The sequence below is a fragment of the Corvus hawaiiensis genome, chromosome 14 (assembly GCF_020740725.1).
Source record: "Corvus hawaiiensis isolate bCorHaw1 chromosome 14, bCorHaw1.pri.cur, whole genome shotgun sequence".
NCBI lineage: Eukaryota > Metazoa > Chordata > Aves > Passeriformes > Corvidae > Corvus > Corvus hawaiiensis.
Window position 1 is genome coordinate 15,321,408 of NC_063226.1, and position 16,348 is coordinate 15,337,755.

At 61.2% G+C, this 16,348-nt stretch overlaps 2 protein-coding genes across 2 annotated transcripts; both read right to left on the minus strand.

The window, feature by feature from the left end:
• Positions 1 to 31: 31 nt before the first annotated feature.
• LOC125333342 (serine/threonine-protein kinase pim-1-like) lies at positions 32 to 6,473 on the minus strand. Its single transcript, XM_048319205.1, has 11 exons — positions 6,428 to 6,473; positions 5,385 to 5,434; positions 5,062 to 5,167; positions 3,544 to 3,683; positions 3,246 to 3,451; positions 2,344 to 2,590; positions 2,165 to 2,215; positions 1,575 to 1,941; positions 762 to 938; positions 355 to 504; positions 32 to 127 (listed from the first exon to the last, which is right to left on the minus strand). Exons 1-10 carry the CDS (start codon positions 6,471 to 6,473, stop codon positions 398 to 400), a joined length of 1,497 nt encoding a protein of 498 aa, XP_048175162.1. The 3' UTR covers positions 32 to 127; positions 355 to 397.
• A 2,287-nt stretch (positions 6,474 to 8,760) lies between these two features.
• Positions 8,761 to 15,202, minus strand: LOC125333343 (serine/threonine-protein kinase pim-1-like). The gene is made up of 11 exons (XM_048319206.1): positions 15,157 to 15,202; positions 14,114 to 14,163; positions 13,791 to 13,896; positions 12,273 to 12,412; positions 11,975 to 12,180; positions 11,073 to 11,319; positions 10,894 to 10,944; positions 10,304 to 10,670; positions 9,491 to 9,667; positions 9,084 to 9,233; positions 8,761 to 8,856 (listed from the first exon to the last, which is right to left on the minus strand). Exons 1-10 carry the CDS (start codon positions 15,200 to 15,202, stop codon positions 9,127 to 9,129), a joined length of 1,497 nt encoding a protein of 498 aa, XP_048175163.1. The 3' UTR covers positions 8,761 to 8,856; positions 9,084 to 9,126.
• Positions 15,203 to 16,348: the final 1,146 nt, after the last annotated feature.

The following is a 16,348-nucleotide window of genomic DNA, read 5'->3' on the forward strand; positions in this document are numbered from 1 at the left end:
CATCATCTTCAGCTTGCCGGTGGCCAGGTCGAGGAAGAGCTCGTCATCCTTGACGTCGTCCTCCATGTCTCCAGACGCAGCAGCCCCACCTGGCACAGCTTCTCCAGGGGCTCCTTCTTCCCTGCGGCTGAGAGCAGGCTGTCAGTGCCCCGCCCAGGGCCCCGGCTGTCAGTGAAGCAGGACAAGCAAAAGCAGCTTGCACGGCGGCCACCAGTGCTGGGAAGAGCAGCTCAGCTCCAGCACAAGGGCTGCGTGTTCCCATCTGACGACCCCTGCGCAGCGATACAGGCAGGGCAAAAAAGCCTGCGTTTCTTGGCTTCTTCTTGCCAAGGCACGTGTGGAGCTGTAACTTACCGGCTCCCTGGATCAAAGTGTGCCTGTGGCTCTCTCCCTTCTTCTACGGATGGTGAATATCCTGCAGCCAAGGATCACACGACAGGTCTTCTAATGAGGGCCTGTCCAAGGAGTGCAGGGACAGACACCATCTGATGAGTTCCTTGCAGTCTGCGGGGAGAAACCAGAAAGCGCCGGTCAGTTGCAGAAGGCTCCTGTCCGCTTTGCCCCACTATTGCCATGCCCAGGCCATGCCATGGCGGCTCCAAGCTGTGCCTGAACTTTCCCATCCATTCTTTGTTTTGGAGGAGAGCAGGAGAGCGGGGCATGTGCCACCTCCTCGGCAGCTGCCAGAGCGGGATGCTCGTGAGCCTGCTGCTGTCTCCCAGCACCGCTATTCCCCCCGTGCCGCAGAGATGAGCATCCACCTTGAGAGAGCCGTTGTGGGAGCGACAGCTGGCCCCAGCTGATGTTCCGGCCCTTCGGGAACGGGTGCTGCCCGCAGACCATCTGGTGCAGCACGATGCCCAGGGACCAGACGGTAGCTGCCTCGCCGTAGTACCAGCCAAAGTGGTTCCATTCCGGGGGGCTGTACGATGGTGTTCCTACGGAATAGAGAGGCAGTTCATTAGGGGGATGCTGCCTGCTCCCGGAGCCTCGCCCCAGCATCCCTGGGCACGCGGGGGCCGCACCAGTGGCACGCGGCGTGACCCGCTGCCCTCTCGCCAGCGCCTGTGACTTGCGGACAAACTGTGGGTTGTAAAAGAAGCCACCGGTGTCGCAAGAGGGCAGCGGAAGCCCTGGCAAGGCCCGAGCATTCCACGCAAAGGGAAAACCCGCTCAGTGCCGGGGGGGAAAAACCATGCCTTCACCCTGCCTGCCTGCATTGCCCCAAAAAACATTCTGAAGCCAAGGCAAACCAGGCAAGCTGAGCAGTCCAAGCCCTTTCTCGCCTGCACACCAAACCGGCGGGTGCACAGCTTCTGGCCCCACCCTCTCTGCTACCCCCACCCACGGGTGTGTTTTTGTCACGCTGGCTGCCCCAGCCCCAGCGCCAGTCCTGGGCAGAGTGGCTGGCGAAGGCTGCCAGCAGCGCTGGAAGATGGCCCCCTGGCCACCCACACTCAAAAGCAACTGGGCTGAACACTCGGTCCTGGCATCAAAAGGGAGAATCCCCGCTGCCACAGCCAGGCTGGGCCGCGAGATGCCGGCACCGGGAGCCTACCCCGGCGGGGACTCACCTGCAAAGCGGGTGTAGGCTGTGTCTTGCAGGTGGGTGCCGCAGCCAAAGTCAATCAATTTGGCCTGGCCGGTGGCCAGGTCAACCAGGATGTTCTCTGGTTTCAGGTCCCTGTGAAGGACCCCGCAGCTGGTGCAGTGCCGCACGGCCTCCAGGACCTGGCGGAAGAGCTCCCGTGCCACCTCCTCTGACAGGAAGCCCCGCTCTCGAATAAAACGAAGCAGGTCCTGAGAGTGCTCCGGCCGCTCCATCACCAGCACCACGTTGTTGGGGAGCTCGAGCCACTCGAGGAGCTGCACCACACCAGGGAAGCCGGTGGACACCTTGTCCAGCAGCACGACCTCGAGTGGTGCGCTGGTGCCGTTGGGCTGCGGGAGGAGCACGATGCCGTCAGTGGGGCTGATGCCGTGCCAGGGCTCGGGAAGGCCCTCGCCCAGCCCGGGATGCTCTGCGCCCTCCGCTGCCCCCACGCCCGCTCTCCCCCGAGGCGTCCTGCCGCCTTCCACCCTCCCGGGCCTCGGCTTATCCCCGCCCGTCACGCCCCGGCTTCTCCCGCTGCCCACCACCCCCCTCCTCCCCCCGCTCACTCACCAGCTCGCCCCAATGACGGATGCGGTTCCGTGGCACCCGTTTGATGGCCACCTGCAAGCCAAGGGAAGCAGCGGGTTGAGCTCGCCGCCCGCCCTGCCGAGCCCCATCCTCCTTCTCCTGCGCCCTCCTCCTCCTCCGCCCCCCCTCCTCCTGCGCCCGCCGCCGGCCCCGCCACTCACCGGGGCGCCGTCCGAGAGCCGCGTCGCCGCGAACACGCTGCCGAAGCCGCCGCGCCCCAGCAGCGAGCCCACCCGGTAGCGCTCCGTCAGGCCCTGCTGCGCCTTCCCTGCCGGCGACACGCGGCTGTCAGCGCTCGGCCCGGCTCCAGAAACGGCCCGCGGCCGCTCCTCAACCGCCCCGGGCCGGGTATCCCCAGATGTTGCCTCTTTCGAAGGGGACACCGGCAGCTCGGGGGCGGGGGCCGCGCTGCCGAGGGGAAGAGCTCGGACCGGGGAAGACGCCGCGGACGCGGCGGGAGCGGCCGCGCCGTCTGTGTCCGCGGCGGGTCCCGGGAGGAGCCGGGGCCGGGGCCGGGGCCGGGGCCGGGGCCGGGGCCGGGGCCGGAGTCGGAGTCGGAGGCGGGCCTGGGGCCGGGGCCGGAGTCGGACCAGCCGGAGCCAGAGGCTGGCAATGCTGCCCAAGAGGCAGGCACTGATGCCCGCCCAGCAGCGCCACCGCCAGTACGGCAAGAGCCGGGCGGAGGCGAGACCGCGGCGGGACGCCCGGGGGCGGGGAGGGCGCAGCCCCGCCCGGGGCCGCGGGCGGGCCGGGCGCATGGCCCGGCCTGGCATGGGGAGAGGGAGGCCGCGGAAGGGGCGGAGGGGGTGGAGCACTGAAGGGAGAGCGGGACAGGGGATGCGGGACGCTGGGAGAAGGAGAGGAGGAGCAGGAGAAGGAACGCGGAGGCTCTGGAGAACCGCTGCTTTTGTGTTGCTCTTCTGCTGCTGCCGCTGCTGCCGCTGCCGCCGCTGCCGCTGAAGCGCTGGGAGCGTTTGTCCGCGTGTCCGTGTGTCTGTTGCCCGGGTGTCCGTTTTTCCGCCGCGCGCCCCGCGGCCGAGCCCCGCGCGCCCCGGGCCAGCACGGGCCGCTGCGCTCCGGGGCCGAAGCGGAGTCACGGAGCATCTCTTCCTCCCGCAGCCGCGCCACACGCACCGTCTTGTTTAGCTTCCTCTTCACCAGATTGTAACTCTTCCTTGCGGCAGTCTTGCAACTTGCCCCTGCTGCTCGCTCGCCCCGCGCCGCGGTCTCTTGCTCACGAGCAAGCAAAGCGCTGTCCGCACTTTTTGCCTGGAGCAGAGCAAAGTGCTGAATGAGGCGCCTGCCAGCGCCAGGCGGAGCCAGCCCCGTGGGAGGGCAGAGCAGGACGTGAGGAGGGAGACGTGCGGCCCCTGCGGGGCGCAGCGCTGCTCCCCGGCCGCTCGGCGTGGGCAGTGGGAGCGGCGGGGCCGTGCCCGGCGCGGTGCCCTCGTCGCCAGGGCTGTTGCTATTTTCTTGTCCGGTTCCAGGTGAAAATCGGAGACTGCCGATAGGAGGATTCAAGGAAAAGAATGGAAACACTCTTTTTGCCGAGTTCTGATGCCAGTCCAATAGAGCAGCTCAGCTCTCAGCTGTCTGCCTCCTCCCTGCCAATCCAGCACTTTCAGCCGGGAGCAAAGGCCCTCTCTGCAAAGAAACTGCAGGCTGGTTTCCTTCTCCTGCTGTTCATTGACACAGGTAGAAAAGCAGACTAGTTTGGATGCTGAGTCTGTCCAAACAGACAGTGAACTTTGCCATGTGAAGCCAAGACACGGAGTCTTGAGCCCTGCGACAGTGTCATGGGAATCACCTTTGTTGCTTCTGCTGTCTATTGTCACTGCTGAGGGTGCAGTCCCATGGGAGCACATGCCCTGTCTCTAGAAGCCAGAGCCGAGCAATGCACTGGGCTCTAAAATCTTCCGTTGGCAGGCTTCTGGTGTCTCCAGCATTGCTTTCAAAGCCAAACAGGGAGAAGGCAAACTGTGTGTAGCTAATGATACTGTAGAGTGTCTCAAACTTGCTAAGTCCTAGGTCTTCTAGGTAAGATCAGTTTGGAATGACGGTGGGGTAGAACTAGTGCAAGACAGAAAAGGGGAGCCTAGAAGGGAAGCAATTAATAGTATACAGGAACATCTTGGGCTGTTTCTTTCCGTTTGCATGTCACTTCTGGGAAGCTGTTTTGCTTTTGCAAGAATCTTGCCCACAGTGATGTCTGCTCTTTCCAAGACCCTTTCCTGGAGACCTTGCTCGAGCTCCTGTCACAAGATGTGCCATCACGTGCAGCTTCTCTTGGCTTGCCACACTGTGCGTGCAGCACGACTCTTGCAGCAAAGCCGGACCAAGGTTTTGAGAGCTTGACAACTTGTCCTTTCTCCTCCTGGTGGGCTAGCGAGTTGTGCGGTGGGTAAGGTTTCCGTCGTTACTGTTCTAGGCTAAGGAAACAGGAGGAGGGGGTAGCAGCAGTTGTTAGGCTGGCTGAATGGAGAGAAAGAATCTCCGGAGCCTGCAGCCAGAAGTGGAGAGCTGTGGGCTAATCCTTCCAAGCTCTCAGTGGACATCTTGCAAGTGACCTGGAACGTGAGAATGGTCTGACAGAGGCGGTTGGTTTCTGAGTTCAGCGTAGATGCTTGCACATCTGGTGCGTTGGTGCGCAAATCAAGAGTACAATCGGTTCATGGGAAGCACCAGAAGAAGCTGGAGCTCTCCGAGCAGACGACTGAAAGAATCTGCAAAGGAGAAATGTGGGAAATGACTTGGTGTACCTTGCCTGGAAGAAGGGTAGTTTTTTCTAATAATTCCTAATCCGTTCCCTTGGCTTTTGACTTTCTTAACAAGGCCGTTTGCATCCCCGATTCAGCACGAAGCCAGAGGCCCGGGCTTACGGAAGCGCGCCAAAGATTCCTCCGCAGTGACGCTCAGGTGGAAAGAGGAGCGGGGCGCCTGAGCAGCCTCCGGGGAAGCATCCCGCGAGGTGCAATTTGCGCCGTGCTGGGAGAGGAGGAGGGGGAGAAGGATGGGCCGTGCGTGGCAGCAGCAGCAAGTTTGGGCCGCAGGACATTGCGCCTGCGCCGCTGCCCCACAATGGGCGGGCGTGTCCCCGGGGCTGCGGCCCCGGCACCGCGTCCGCTGAGCTGCCGACGCTGCGGGAGCTCCCCGGGCTGGGCTGGGGTTCCCGCTGGGACTGGGCAGCAGGCTGTGCTCTCACTGTGGTCAGCAGCAGCGGCACGTACCTCTGGACATCCACGTCTCCTGCTGCTGGGAAGAAGCAATGAAGCGAGTGCAGAAGTTCTGCTTCCTCTTTCTCCCGGTGGAGTTTTTCGTTTCATTCCACACTCCAGAGGCAATTTCTGTGCTGGCCTCTGTCAGCTGATTCTATTTCAAGAGCACCAGCAACAGGGCTGCGTTTGAGCGCTGTGAATGTGGCCTGTATGGCTTTCATTCTCCTCGCCTTAGTGCTCAGGGGTGGTGGGCATTCCAGTATCTGCTGATCCTTATGCCTGCGACAAAAAGACTGACTTCGCTGTCGTGAAAGCACCGTGGATAGGCCTGCTTGAAAGCGGCAGTTGCAGTTTGGCTGAAAAATGCAGGTGGCAGCCGGAAGGGGTGCCACAGCAGCCGTGGGGTCCAATTCACAAGGCAGAGGCAACAGCAGCCTCCTGACGGCGCATCACGGTGAATGAAAGGGTGCAGAAACCCGATCATTTCTTTCTCTGAAGTTTGCTTCGGGAATGTACAGGCAGGCTCTGAGGAACCAGGGCTGTTTGTGGGGGAGTGTTGTTGTGATCAAGAGATTCAATTAGAAAAAGAAGGTGTTACGCATTTTGAGTCTTGACTTCAGTGCTTAGTCAGAAAGACCCAGTAGAGTAAGAAAACACCGGGAACTTGCAACTGGGAGAACACAGAGCGTTTCGTTAGAAAGCAAGGACTATTCAGTCAAGGCAGGAGAGATGGAACAAAGTTTTTAAAAATGTAACAAGTAGCAGGTGCACAATAGTTTGCAGAAAGAAGTATTACACAAGCATTTATCTTTGGGAGAAAAGTCTGATGTTGCTGTTAGGGACTTGATCACGACTATTATTGGTTAGCAAGCTTATTAACAATTTTACTATTGGCTATCCAGGCTCACACTATTCTAACCCGATGGTGAAAAGATTATAAAAGCTATCGACACTTTTAATAAACGTCTCTGGTTATAGCCCGACTGGCGACCGCATTTCTTTGATGCGTTGCACAAGCAACGTGACTGACACTTTCGCTCTCCGTGCTCGTTCCGCAGCCACGGGTACAAAGACATTATGGGAACCCTTGTGCAGACAGAGCCTTCTATCCCTGCAGAACGCAGCGCGGCGGGTGGGGGCGGTTGGCGGGCAGCGAGCCCCGGGCAGCAGGCGAGATCCGGCTCCGCACCTGCCGGGCCCTGCTAAGGCTCAATGCCGGCTCCTCTGCAACAGCAAAGACCTTGAGCCTTGTCACTGCCCAGAGGGGCAGTGCTGGCCCGGCCGCACAGCTCGTTTTCCCCACAACTTGCAGGAGGTGAGAAGGCAACACTTGCAAACACTGACTGCGAGCCGCAGCGCCGGCTGCGCACCATTAACCTCAGCTCTGGGACCACTGTCTGCCCCAAGCTCCGGGGGATGCGGTGGGAGCCCGGCTGGGCTCTGCCCTGGGGCCATCCTCCAGTGACAGCTGCAAACAGGGAGCATTTAGTTGCCACCAAGAGCCCAGCCACGCGTGGAGGGGAGCTGGTGCAGGTGCGGCCTGCGCTGTTGCCTGCTGTGCTCTGGGGCTGCTGCTCCCCGCAGAGGGAACTGCACTGGCGTGCCAGAGGAGACAAAGAAGCTTCAGCTTAAGCCGAACTGAGCTGGGTGGCTGGGCTGGCAGGAGTGGGGAGGGTCAAGGGCATTCACAGAGCTCATCCTGCTGCAAGGACGAGGAAAAGTGGCAGTGGGAAGCTAACAGTGAGGAGAGCTGAGGCCTGGAGGGCAGCTCTTGAATGACACTCAGGTCTCGCCGGACCTCTGAGACATTGCTGTTCTTCTGCCAGTGACAGGATGAGTCCCTAAACCTGGGGCTCGCTCCTCCTCCTCGTGGTCAGGGGCATCAAGGAAGGCTACAGTGCGACAGAGACCACCCTGAGCTGGCAACTCACTGGGGGAAAAGAGGGAGGGAGCACTTGTGAACTAAAGGGCAGGTGGGGCAGAGAACTGTTCAGAGAAGGGCTGAGCTAAAGCTTGAGCAAGCTGAGAAACGTCATTTGGGGTCATCCCACATTGATTTCATTTCACAAGTTATTGAACAAGTTTATTTGGGGCGGGGGGGGGGTGTCATGTTTTCCCCTGGAGGCGTGCACTCTGCAGGCTTGAGCTGCGTTGCCGAAATGCTCGGGCACGTCTCTGCTGCAGCTCACACCGGTTCTTCTTTGGCTTCTTCCGGCCCGGTGCTGAGCCGCAGCAGAGCCCTGGCGGAGCCCAGAGCAGCCTCAGCATCCACAGAGCCCGGCTGCAAGGAGAGAAAGCAGAAACCGCCCGTCACGTGAAGGCTGCTGTCCCCCTTGTCCCAGCCGCCCGCGGTGCCCAGGCCGTGCTGGCCGTGCTCAGAGCGGTGCCCGAAGCCGCCCGTCCCTGCTGCCTTTGGCAGGAGAGCAGGATGGCAGGACACGTGCCACCACCCGCAGCCAGCCGTGGCAGATCCACCTCCTCAGCAGCTGCCCAGAGCGGGATGCTCCTGTGCTCGCTGCCATCTCCCAAAAGCCCTTATCCCACCCGTGCCAAGAAGACGGGGACCCACCGCACGCCACCCGCCGCCGGAAGAAAAGCTGCTCCCAAGCGATGTCCTCGGCCTTCTCCAAGGCCACGTCCCATCCACGCCGCAGCTGGTCCCAAGCACTTCCCGATCCAGACTGGACACCACCTACAACGCTTCCTCGAAGAAAAACAAACAACAAATTAATGAAAAGGGATTACAGACCAAAAGGAGAAACAAGAAAAAAGGTCAAAAATCTTCTCTCTGTCGGGGGCCTGAGGAAGGCCCAACCTTCCCTACATGCTGGGGAAAAACCCACCCACGGGCGAGGGAAGCCCACGCTTTCTCCCTTCCCCCCTGCACTGCCCCCCAACAGGCACGGCGAGCCCGAAGCAAACAAGGGGAGTGGAGCAGCCCGAGCCCTTCCTTTCCCGCAAAACAAAGCAGCCCGTGCACAGCTCCTGGAGCGCCACCTCTGCTCCTGCCATGGGGGCTTGTTTGTGTCGGGCTGGCTGCCCCAGCCCCAGCCCCAGCCCCAGCCCGGGGAACAGTGGGTGGTGGGGGCTGTTGGCAGGGCCAGGGGCCGACTCCCATTTCGTAAGCACCCCAGCCCATCCCGCCCGCCCCGCCGAAAAGCAGCTTGGCAGCCGGCTGAAGAATTAGTTGCATCCGCCCCAGCAAAGGGGGGAACCTTTGCTTCCCGGCCAGGCCGTGCAATGCCCAAATCTGGGAGCATCCCCCTGGGTGTGGACTCATCTGTAAATTCGCTGTGGAGCCTGGCTTTGAAGAAGGTGCCAGAATCAAAGCCCATCATCTTCAGCTTGCCGGTGGCCAGGTCGAGGAAGAGCTCGTCATCCTTGACGTCGTCCTCCATGTCTCCAGACGCAGCAGCCCCACCTGGCACAGCTTCTCCAGGGGCTCCTTCTTCCCTGCGGCTGAGAGCAGGCTGTCAGTGCCCCGCCCAGGGCCCCGGCTGTCAGTGAAGCAGGACAAGCAAAAGCAGCTTGCACGGCGGCCACCAGTGCTGGGAAGAGCAGCTCAGCTCCAGCACAAGGGCTGCGTGTTCCCATCTGACGACCCCTGCGCAGCGATACAGGCAGGGCAAAAAAGCCTGCGTTTCTTGGCTTCTTCTTGCCAAGGCACGTGTGGAGCTGTAACTTACCGGCTCCCTGGATCAAAGTGTGCCTGTGGCTCTCTCCCTTCTTCTACGGATGGTGAATATCCTGCAGCCAAGGATCACACGACAGGTCTTCTAATGAGGGCCTGTCCAAGGAGTGCAGGGACAGACACCATCTGATGAGTTCCTTGCAGTCTGCGGGGAGAAACCAGAAAGCGCCGGTCAGTTGCAGAAGGCTCCTGTCCGCTTTGCCCCACTATTGCCATGCCCAGGCCATGCCATGGCGGCTCCAAGCTGTGCCTGAACTTTCCCATCCATTCTTTGTTTTGGAGGAGAGCAGGAGAGCGGGGCATGTGCCACCTCCTCGGCAGCTGCCAGAGCGGGATGCTCGTGAGCCTGCTGCTGTCTCCCAGCACCGCTATTCCCCCCGTGCCGCAGAGATGAGCATCCACCTTGAGAGAGCCGTTGTGGGAGCGACAGCTGGCCCCAGCTGATGTTCCGGCCCTTCGGGAACGGGTGCTGCCCGCAGACCATCTGGTGCAGCACGATGCCCAGGGACCAGACGGTAGCTGCCTCGCCGTAGTACCAGCCAAAGTGGTTCCATTCCGGGGGGCTGTACGATGGTGTTCCTACGGAATAGAGAGGCAGTTCATTAGGGGGATGCTGCCTGCTCCCGGAGCCTCGCCCCAGCATCCCTGGGCACGCGGGGGCCGCACCAGTGGCACGCGGCGTGACCCGCTGCCCTCTCGCCAGCGCCTGTGACTTGCGGACAAACTGTGGGTTGTAAAAGAAGCCACCGGTGTCGCAAGAGGGCAGCGGAAGCCCTGGCAAGGCCCGAGCATTCCACGCAAAGGGAAAACCCGCTCAGTGCCGGGGGGGAAAAACCATGCCTTCACCCTGCCTGCCTGCATTGCCCCAAAAAACATTCTGAAGCCAAGGCAAACCAGGCAAGCTGAGCAGTCCAAGCCCTTTCTCGCCTGCACACCAAACCGGCGGGTGCACAGCTTCTGGCCCCACCCTCTCTGCTACCCCCACCCACGGGTGTGTTTTTGTCACGCTGGCTGCCCCAGCCCCAGCGCCAGTCCTGGGCAGAGTGGCTGGCGAAGGCTGCCAGCAGCGCTGGAAGATGGCCCCCTGGCCACCCACACTCAAAAGCAACTGGGCTGAACACTCGGTCCTGGCATCAAAAGGGAGAATCCCCGCTGCCACAGCCAGGCTGGGCCGCGAGATGCCGGCACCGGGAGCCTACCCCGGCGGGGACTCACCTGCAAAGCGGGTGTAGGCTGTGTCTTGCAGGTGGGTGCCGCAGCCAAAGTCAATCAATTTGGCCTGGCCGGTGGCCAGGTCAACCAGGATGTTCTCTGGTTTCAGGTCCCTGTGAAGGACCCCGCAGCTGGTGCAGTGCCGCACGGCCTCCAGGACCTGGCGGAAGAGCTCCCGTGCCACCTCCTCTGACAGGAAGCCCCGCTCTCGAATAAAACGAAGCAGGTCCTGAGAGTGCTCCGGCCGCTCCATCACCAGCACCACGTTGTTGGGGAGCTCGAGCCACTCGAGGAGCTGCACCACACCAGGGAAGCCGGTGGACACCTTGTCCAGCAGCACGACCTCGAGTGGTGCGCTGGTGCCGTTGGGCTGCGGGAGGAGCACGATGCCGTCAGTGGGGCTGATGCCGTGCCAGGGCTCGGGAAGGCCCTCGCCCAGCCCGGGATGCTCTGCGCCCTCCGCTGCCCCCACGCCCGCTCTCCCCCGAGGCGTCCTGCCGCCTTCCACCCTCCCGGGCCTCGGCTTATCCCCGCCCGTCACGCCCCGGCTTCTCCCGCTGCCCACCACCCCCCTCCTCCCCCCGCTCACTCACCAGCTCGCCCCAATGACGGATGCGGTTCCGTGGCACCCGTTTGATGGCCACCTGCAAGCCAAGGGAAGCAGCGGGTTGAGCTCGCCGCCCGCCCTGCCGAGCCCCATCCTCCTTCTCCTGCGCCCTCCTCCTCCTCCGCCCCCCCTCCTCCTGCGCCCGCCGCCGGCCCCGCCACTCACCGGGGCGCCGTCCGAGAGCCGCGTCGCCGCGAACACGCTGCCGAAGCCGCCGCGCCCCAGCAGCGAGCCCACCCGGTAGCGCTCCGTCAGGCCCTGCTGCGCCTTCCCTGCCGGCGACACGCGGCTGTCAGCGCTCGGCCCGGCTCCAGAAACGGCCCGCGGCCGCTCCTCAACCGCCCCGGGCCGGGTATCCCCAGATGTTGCCTCTTTCGAAGGGGACACCGGCAGCTCGGGGGCGGGGGCCGCGCTGCCGAGGGGAAGAGCTCGGACCGGGGAAGACGCCGCGGACGCGGCGGGAGCGGCCGCGCCGTCTGTGTCCGCGGCGGGTCCCGGGAGGAGCCGGGGCCGGGGCCGGGGCCGGGGCCGGGGCCGGGGCCGGGGCCGGAGTCGGAGTCGGAGGCGGGCCTGGGGCCGGGGCCGGAGTCGGACCAGCCGGAGCCAGAGGCTGGCAATGCTGCCCAAGAGGCAGGCACTGATGCCCGCCCAGCAGCGCCACCGCCAGTACGGCAAGAGCCGGGCGGAGGCGAGACCGCGGCGGGACGCCCGGGGGCGGGGAGGGCGCAGCCCCGCCCGGGGCCGCGGGCGGGCCGGGCGCATGGCCCGGCCTGGCATGGGGAGAGGGAGGCCGCGGAAGGGGCGGAGGGGGTGGAGCACTGAAGGGAGAGCGGGACAGGGGATGCGGGACGCTGGGAGAAGGAGAGGAGGAGCAGGAGAAGGAACGCGGAGGCTCTGGAGAACCGCTGCTTTTGTGTTGCTCTTCTGCTGCTGCCGCTGCTGCCGCTGCCGCCGCTGCCGCTGAAGCGCTGGGAGCGTTTGTCCGCGTGTCCGTGTGTCTGTTGCCCGGGTGTCCGTTTTTCCGCCGCGCGCCCCGCGGCCGAGCCCCGCGCGCCCCGGGCCAGCACGGGCCGCTGCGCTCCGGGGCCGAAGCGGAGTCACGGAGCATCTCTTCCTCCCGCAGCCGCGCCACACGCACCGTCTTGTTTAGCTTCCTCTTCACCAGATTGTAACTCTTCCTTGCGGCAGTCTTGCAACTTGCCCCTGCTGCTCGCTCGCCCCGCGCCGCGGTCTCTTGCTCACGAGCAAGCAAAGCGCTGTCCGCACTTTTTGCCTGGAGCAGAGCAAAGTGCTGAATGAGGCGCCTGCCAGCGCCAGGCGGAGCCAGCCCCGTGGGAGGGCAGAGCAGGACGTGAGGAGGGAGACGTGCGGCCCCTGCGGGGCGCAGCGCTGCTCCCCGGCCGCTCGGCGTGGGCAGTGGGAGCGGCGGGGCCGTGCCCGGCGCGGTGCCCTCGTCGCCAGGGCTGTTGCTATTTTCTTGTCCGGTTCCAGGTGAAAATCGGAGACTGCCGATAGGAGGATTCAAGGAAAAGAATGGAAACACTCTTTTTGCCGAGTTCTGATGCCAGTCCAATAGAGCAGCTCAGCTCTCAGCTGTCTGCCTCCTCCCTGCCAATCCAGCACTTTCAGCCGGGAGCAAAGGCCCTCTCTGCAAAGAAACTGCAGGCTGGTTTCCTTCTCCTGCTGTTCATTGACACAGGTAGAAAAGCAGACTAGTTTGGATGCTGAGTCTGTCCAAACAGACAGTGAACTTTGCCATGTGAAGCCAAGACACGGAGTCTTGAGCCCTGCGACAGTGTCATGGGAATCACCTTTGTTGCTTCTGCTGTCTATTGTCACTGCTGAGGGTGCAGTCCCATGGGAGCACATGCCCTGTCTCTAGAAGCCAGAGCCGAGCAATGCACTGGGCTCTAAAATCTTCCGTTGGCAGGCTTCTGGTGTCTCCAGCATTGCTTTCAAAGCCAAACAGGGAGAAGGCAAACTGTGTGTAGCTAATGATACTGTAGAGTGTCTCAAACTTGCTAAGTCCTAGGTCTTCTAGGTAAGATCAGTTTGGAATGACGGTGGGGTAGAACTAGTGCAAGACAGAAAAGGGGAGCCTAGAAGGGAAGCAATTAATAGTATACAGGAACATCTTGGGCTGTTTCTTTCCGTTTGCATGTCACTTCTGGGAAGCTGTTTTGCTTTTGCAAGAATCTTGCCCACAGTGATGTCTGCTCTTTCCAAGACCCTTTCCTGGAGACCTTGCTCGAGCTCCTGTCACAAGATGTGCCATCACGTGCAGCTTCTCTTGGCTTGCCACACTGTGCGTGCAGCACGACTCTTGCAGCAAAGCCGGACCAAGGTTTTGAGAGCTTGACAACTTGTCCTTTCTCCTCCTGGTGGGCTAGCGAGTTGTGCGGTGGGTAAGGTTTCCGTCGTTACTGTTCTAGGCTAAGGAAACAGGAGGAGGGGGTAGCAGCAGTTGTTAGGCTGGCTGAATGGAGAGAAAGAATCTCCGGAGCCTGCAGCCAGAAGTGGAGAGCTGTGGGCTAATCCTTCCAAGCTCTCAGTGGACATCTTGCAAGTGACCTGGAACGTGAGAATGGTCTGACAGAGGCGGTTGGTTTCTGAGTTCAGCGTAGATGCTTGCACATCTGGTGCGTTGGTGCGCAAATCAAGAGTACAATCGGTTCATGGGAAGCACCAGAAGAAGCTGGAGCTCTCCGAGCAGACGACTGAAAGAATCTGCAAAGGAGAAATGTGGGAAATGACTTGGTGTACCTTGCCTGGAAGAAGGGTAGTTTTTTCTAATAATTCCTAATCCGTTCCCTTGGCTTTTGACTTTCTTAACAAGGCCGTTTGCATCCCCGATTCAGCACGAAGCCAGAGGCCCGGGCTTACGGAAGCGCGCCAAAGATTCCTCCGCAGTGACGCTCAGGTGGAAAGAGGAGCGGGGCGCCTGAGCAGCCTCCGGGGAAGCATCCCGCGAGGTGCAATTTGCGCCGTGCTGGGAGAGGAGGAGGGGGAGAAGGATGGGCCGTGCGTGGCAGCAGCAGCAAGTTTGGGCCGCAGGACATTGCGCCTGCGCCGCTGCCCCACAATGGGCGGGCGTGTCCCCGGGGCTGCGGCCCCGGCACCGCGTCCGCTGAGCTGCCGACGCTGCGGGAGCTCCCCGGGCTGGGCTGGGGTTCCCGCTGGGACTGGGCAGCAGGCTGTGCTCTCACTGTGGTCAGCAGCAGCGGCACGTACCTCTGGACATCCACGTCTCCTGCTGCTGGGAAGAAGCAATGAAGCGAGTGCAGAAGTTCTGCTTCCTCTTTCTCCCGGTGGAGTTTTTCGTTTCATTCCACACTCCAGAGGCAATTTCTGTGCTGGCCTCTGTCAGCTGATTCTATTTCAAGAGCACCAGCAACAGGGCTGCGTTTGAGCGCTGTGAATGTGGCCTGTATGGCTTTCATTCTCCTCGCCTTAGTGCTCAGGGGTGGTGGGCATTCCAGTATCTGCTGATCCTTATGCCTGCGACAAAAAGACTGACTTCGCTGTCGTGAAAGCACCGTGGATAGGCCTGCTTGAAAGCGGCAGTTGCAGTTTGGCTGAAAAATGCAGGTGGCAGCCGGAAGGGGTGCCACAGCAGCCGTGGGGTCCAATTCACAAGGCAGAGGCAACAGCAGCCTCCTGACGGCGCATCACGGTGAATGAAAGGGTGCAGAAACCCGATCATTTCTTTCTCTGAAGTTTGCTTCGGGAATGTACAGGCAGGCTCTGAGGAACCAGGGCTGTTTGTGGGGGAGTGTTGTTGTGATCAAGAGATTCAATTAGAAAAAGAAGGTGTTACGCATTTTGAGTCTTGACTTCAGTGCTTAGTCAGAAAGACCCAGTAGAGTAAGAAAACACCGGGAACTTGCAACTGGGAGAACACAGAGCGTTTAGTTAGAAAGCAAGGACTATTCAGTCAAGGCAGGAGAGATGGAACAAAGTTTTTAAAAATGTAACAAGTAGCAGGTGCACAATAGTTTGCAGAAAGAAGTATTACACAAGCATTTATCTTTGGGAGAAAAGTCTGATGTTGCTGTTAGGGACTTGATCACGACTATTATTGGTTAGCAAGCTTATTAACAATTTTACTATTGGCTATCCAGGCTCACACTATTCTAACCCGATGGTGAAAAGATTATAAAAGCTATCGACACTTTTAATAAACGTCTCTGGTTATAGCCCGACTGGCGACCGCATTTCTTTGATGCGTTGCACAAGCAACGTGACTGACACTTTCGCTCTCCGTGCTCGTTCCGCAGCCACGGGTACAAAGACATTATGGGAACCCTTGTGCAGACAGAGCCTTCTATCCCTGCAGAACGCAGCGCGGCGGGTGGGGGCGGTTGGCGGGCAGCGAGCCCCGGGCAGCAGGCGAGATCCGGCTCCGCACCTGCCGGGCCCTGCTAAGGCTCAATGCCGGCTCCTCTGCAACAGCAAAGACCTTGAGCCTTGTCACTGCCCAGAGGGGCAGTGCTGGCCCGGCCGCACAGCTCGTTTTCCCCACAACTTGCAGGAGGTGAGAAGGCAACACTTGCAAACACTGACTGCGAGCCGCAGCGCCGGCTGCGCACCATTAACCTCAGCTCTGGGACCACTGTCTGCCCCAAGCTCCGGGGGATGCGGTGGGAGCCCGGCTGGGCTCTGCCCTGGGGCCATCCTCCAGTGACAGCTGCAAACAGGGAGCATTTAGTTGCCACCAAGAGCCCAGCCACGCGTGGAGGGGAGCTGGTGCAGGTGCGGCCTGCGCTGTTGCCTGCTGTGCTCTGGGGCTGCTGCTCCCCGCAGAGGGAACTGCACTGGCGTGCCAGAGGAGACAAAGAAGCTTCAGCTTAAGCCGAACTGAGCTGGGTGGCTGGGCTGGCAGGAGTGGGGAGGGTCAAGGGCATTCACAGAGCTCATCCTGCTGCAAGGACGAGGAAAAGTGGCAGTGGGAAGCTAACAGTGAGGAGAGCTGAGGCCTGGAGGGCAGCTCTTGAATGACACTCAGGTCTCGCCGGACCTCTGAGACATTGCTGTTCTTCTGCCAGTGACAGGATGAGTCCCTAAACCTGGGGCTCGCTCCTCCTCCTCGTGGTCAGGGGCATCAAGGAAGGCTACAGTGCGACAGAGACCACCCTGAGCTGGCAACTCACTGGGGGAAAAGAGGGAGGGAGCACTTGTGAACTAAAGGGCAGGTGGGGCAGAGAACTGTTCAGAGAAGGGCTGAGCTAAAGCTTGAGCAAGCTGAGAAACGTCATTTGGGGTCATCCCACATTGATTTCATTTCACAAGTTATTGAACAAGTTTATTTGGGGCGGGGGGGGGGTGTCATGTTTTCCCCTGGAGGCGTGCACTCTGCAGGCTTGAGCTGCGTTGCCGAAATGCTCGGGCACGTCTCTGCTGCAGCTCACACCGGTTCTTCTTTGGCTTCTTCCGGCCCGGTG

What these genes read in the sequence shown, in the direction of transcription:
- LOC125333342 (XM_048319205.1), bottom strand. Translation starts at nt 6,473, where the DNA reads ATGTCTTTGTACCCGTGGCTGCGGAACGAGCACGGAGAGCGAAAGT. An exon ending in CGAGCACGGAGAGCGAAAGT is followed by an intron (nt 5,435 to 6,427) that starts GTCAGTCACGTT and finishes GCTTCTTCCCAG; the next exon opens with CAGCAGGAGACGTGGATGTC. An exon ending in AGCCTACACCCGCTTTGCAG is followed by an intron (nt 939 to 1,574) that starts GTGAGTCCCCGC and finishes TCTATTCCGTAG; the next exon opens with GAACACCATCGTACAGCCCC.
- LOC125333343 (XM_048319206.1), bottom strand. Translation starts at nt 15,202, where the DNA reads ATGTCTTTGTACCCGTGGCTGCGGAACGAGCACGGAGAGCGAAAGT. An exon ending in GGCTCTCGGACGGCGCCCCG is followed by an intron (nt 10,945 to 11,072) that starts GTGAGTGGCGGG and finishes CTTGGCTTGCAG; the next exon opens with GTGGCCATCAAACGGGTGCC. An exon ending in CCCACAACGGCTCTCTCAAG is followed by an intron (nt 9,234 to 9,490) that starts GTGGATGCTCAT and finishes TTCTCCCCGCAG; the next exon opens with ACTGCAAGGAACTCATCAGA.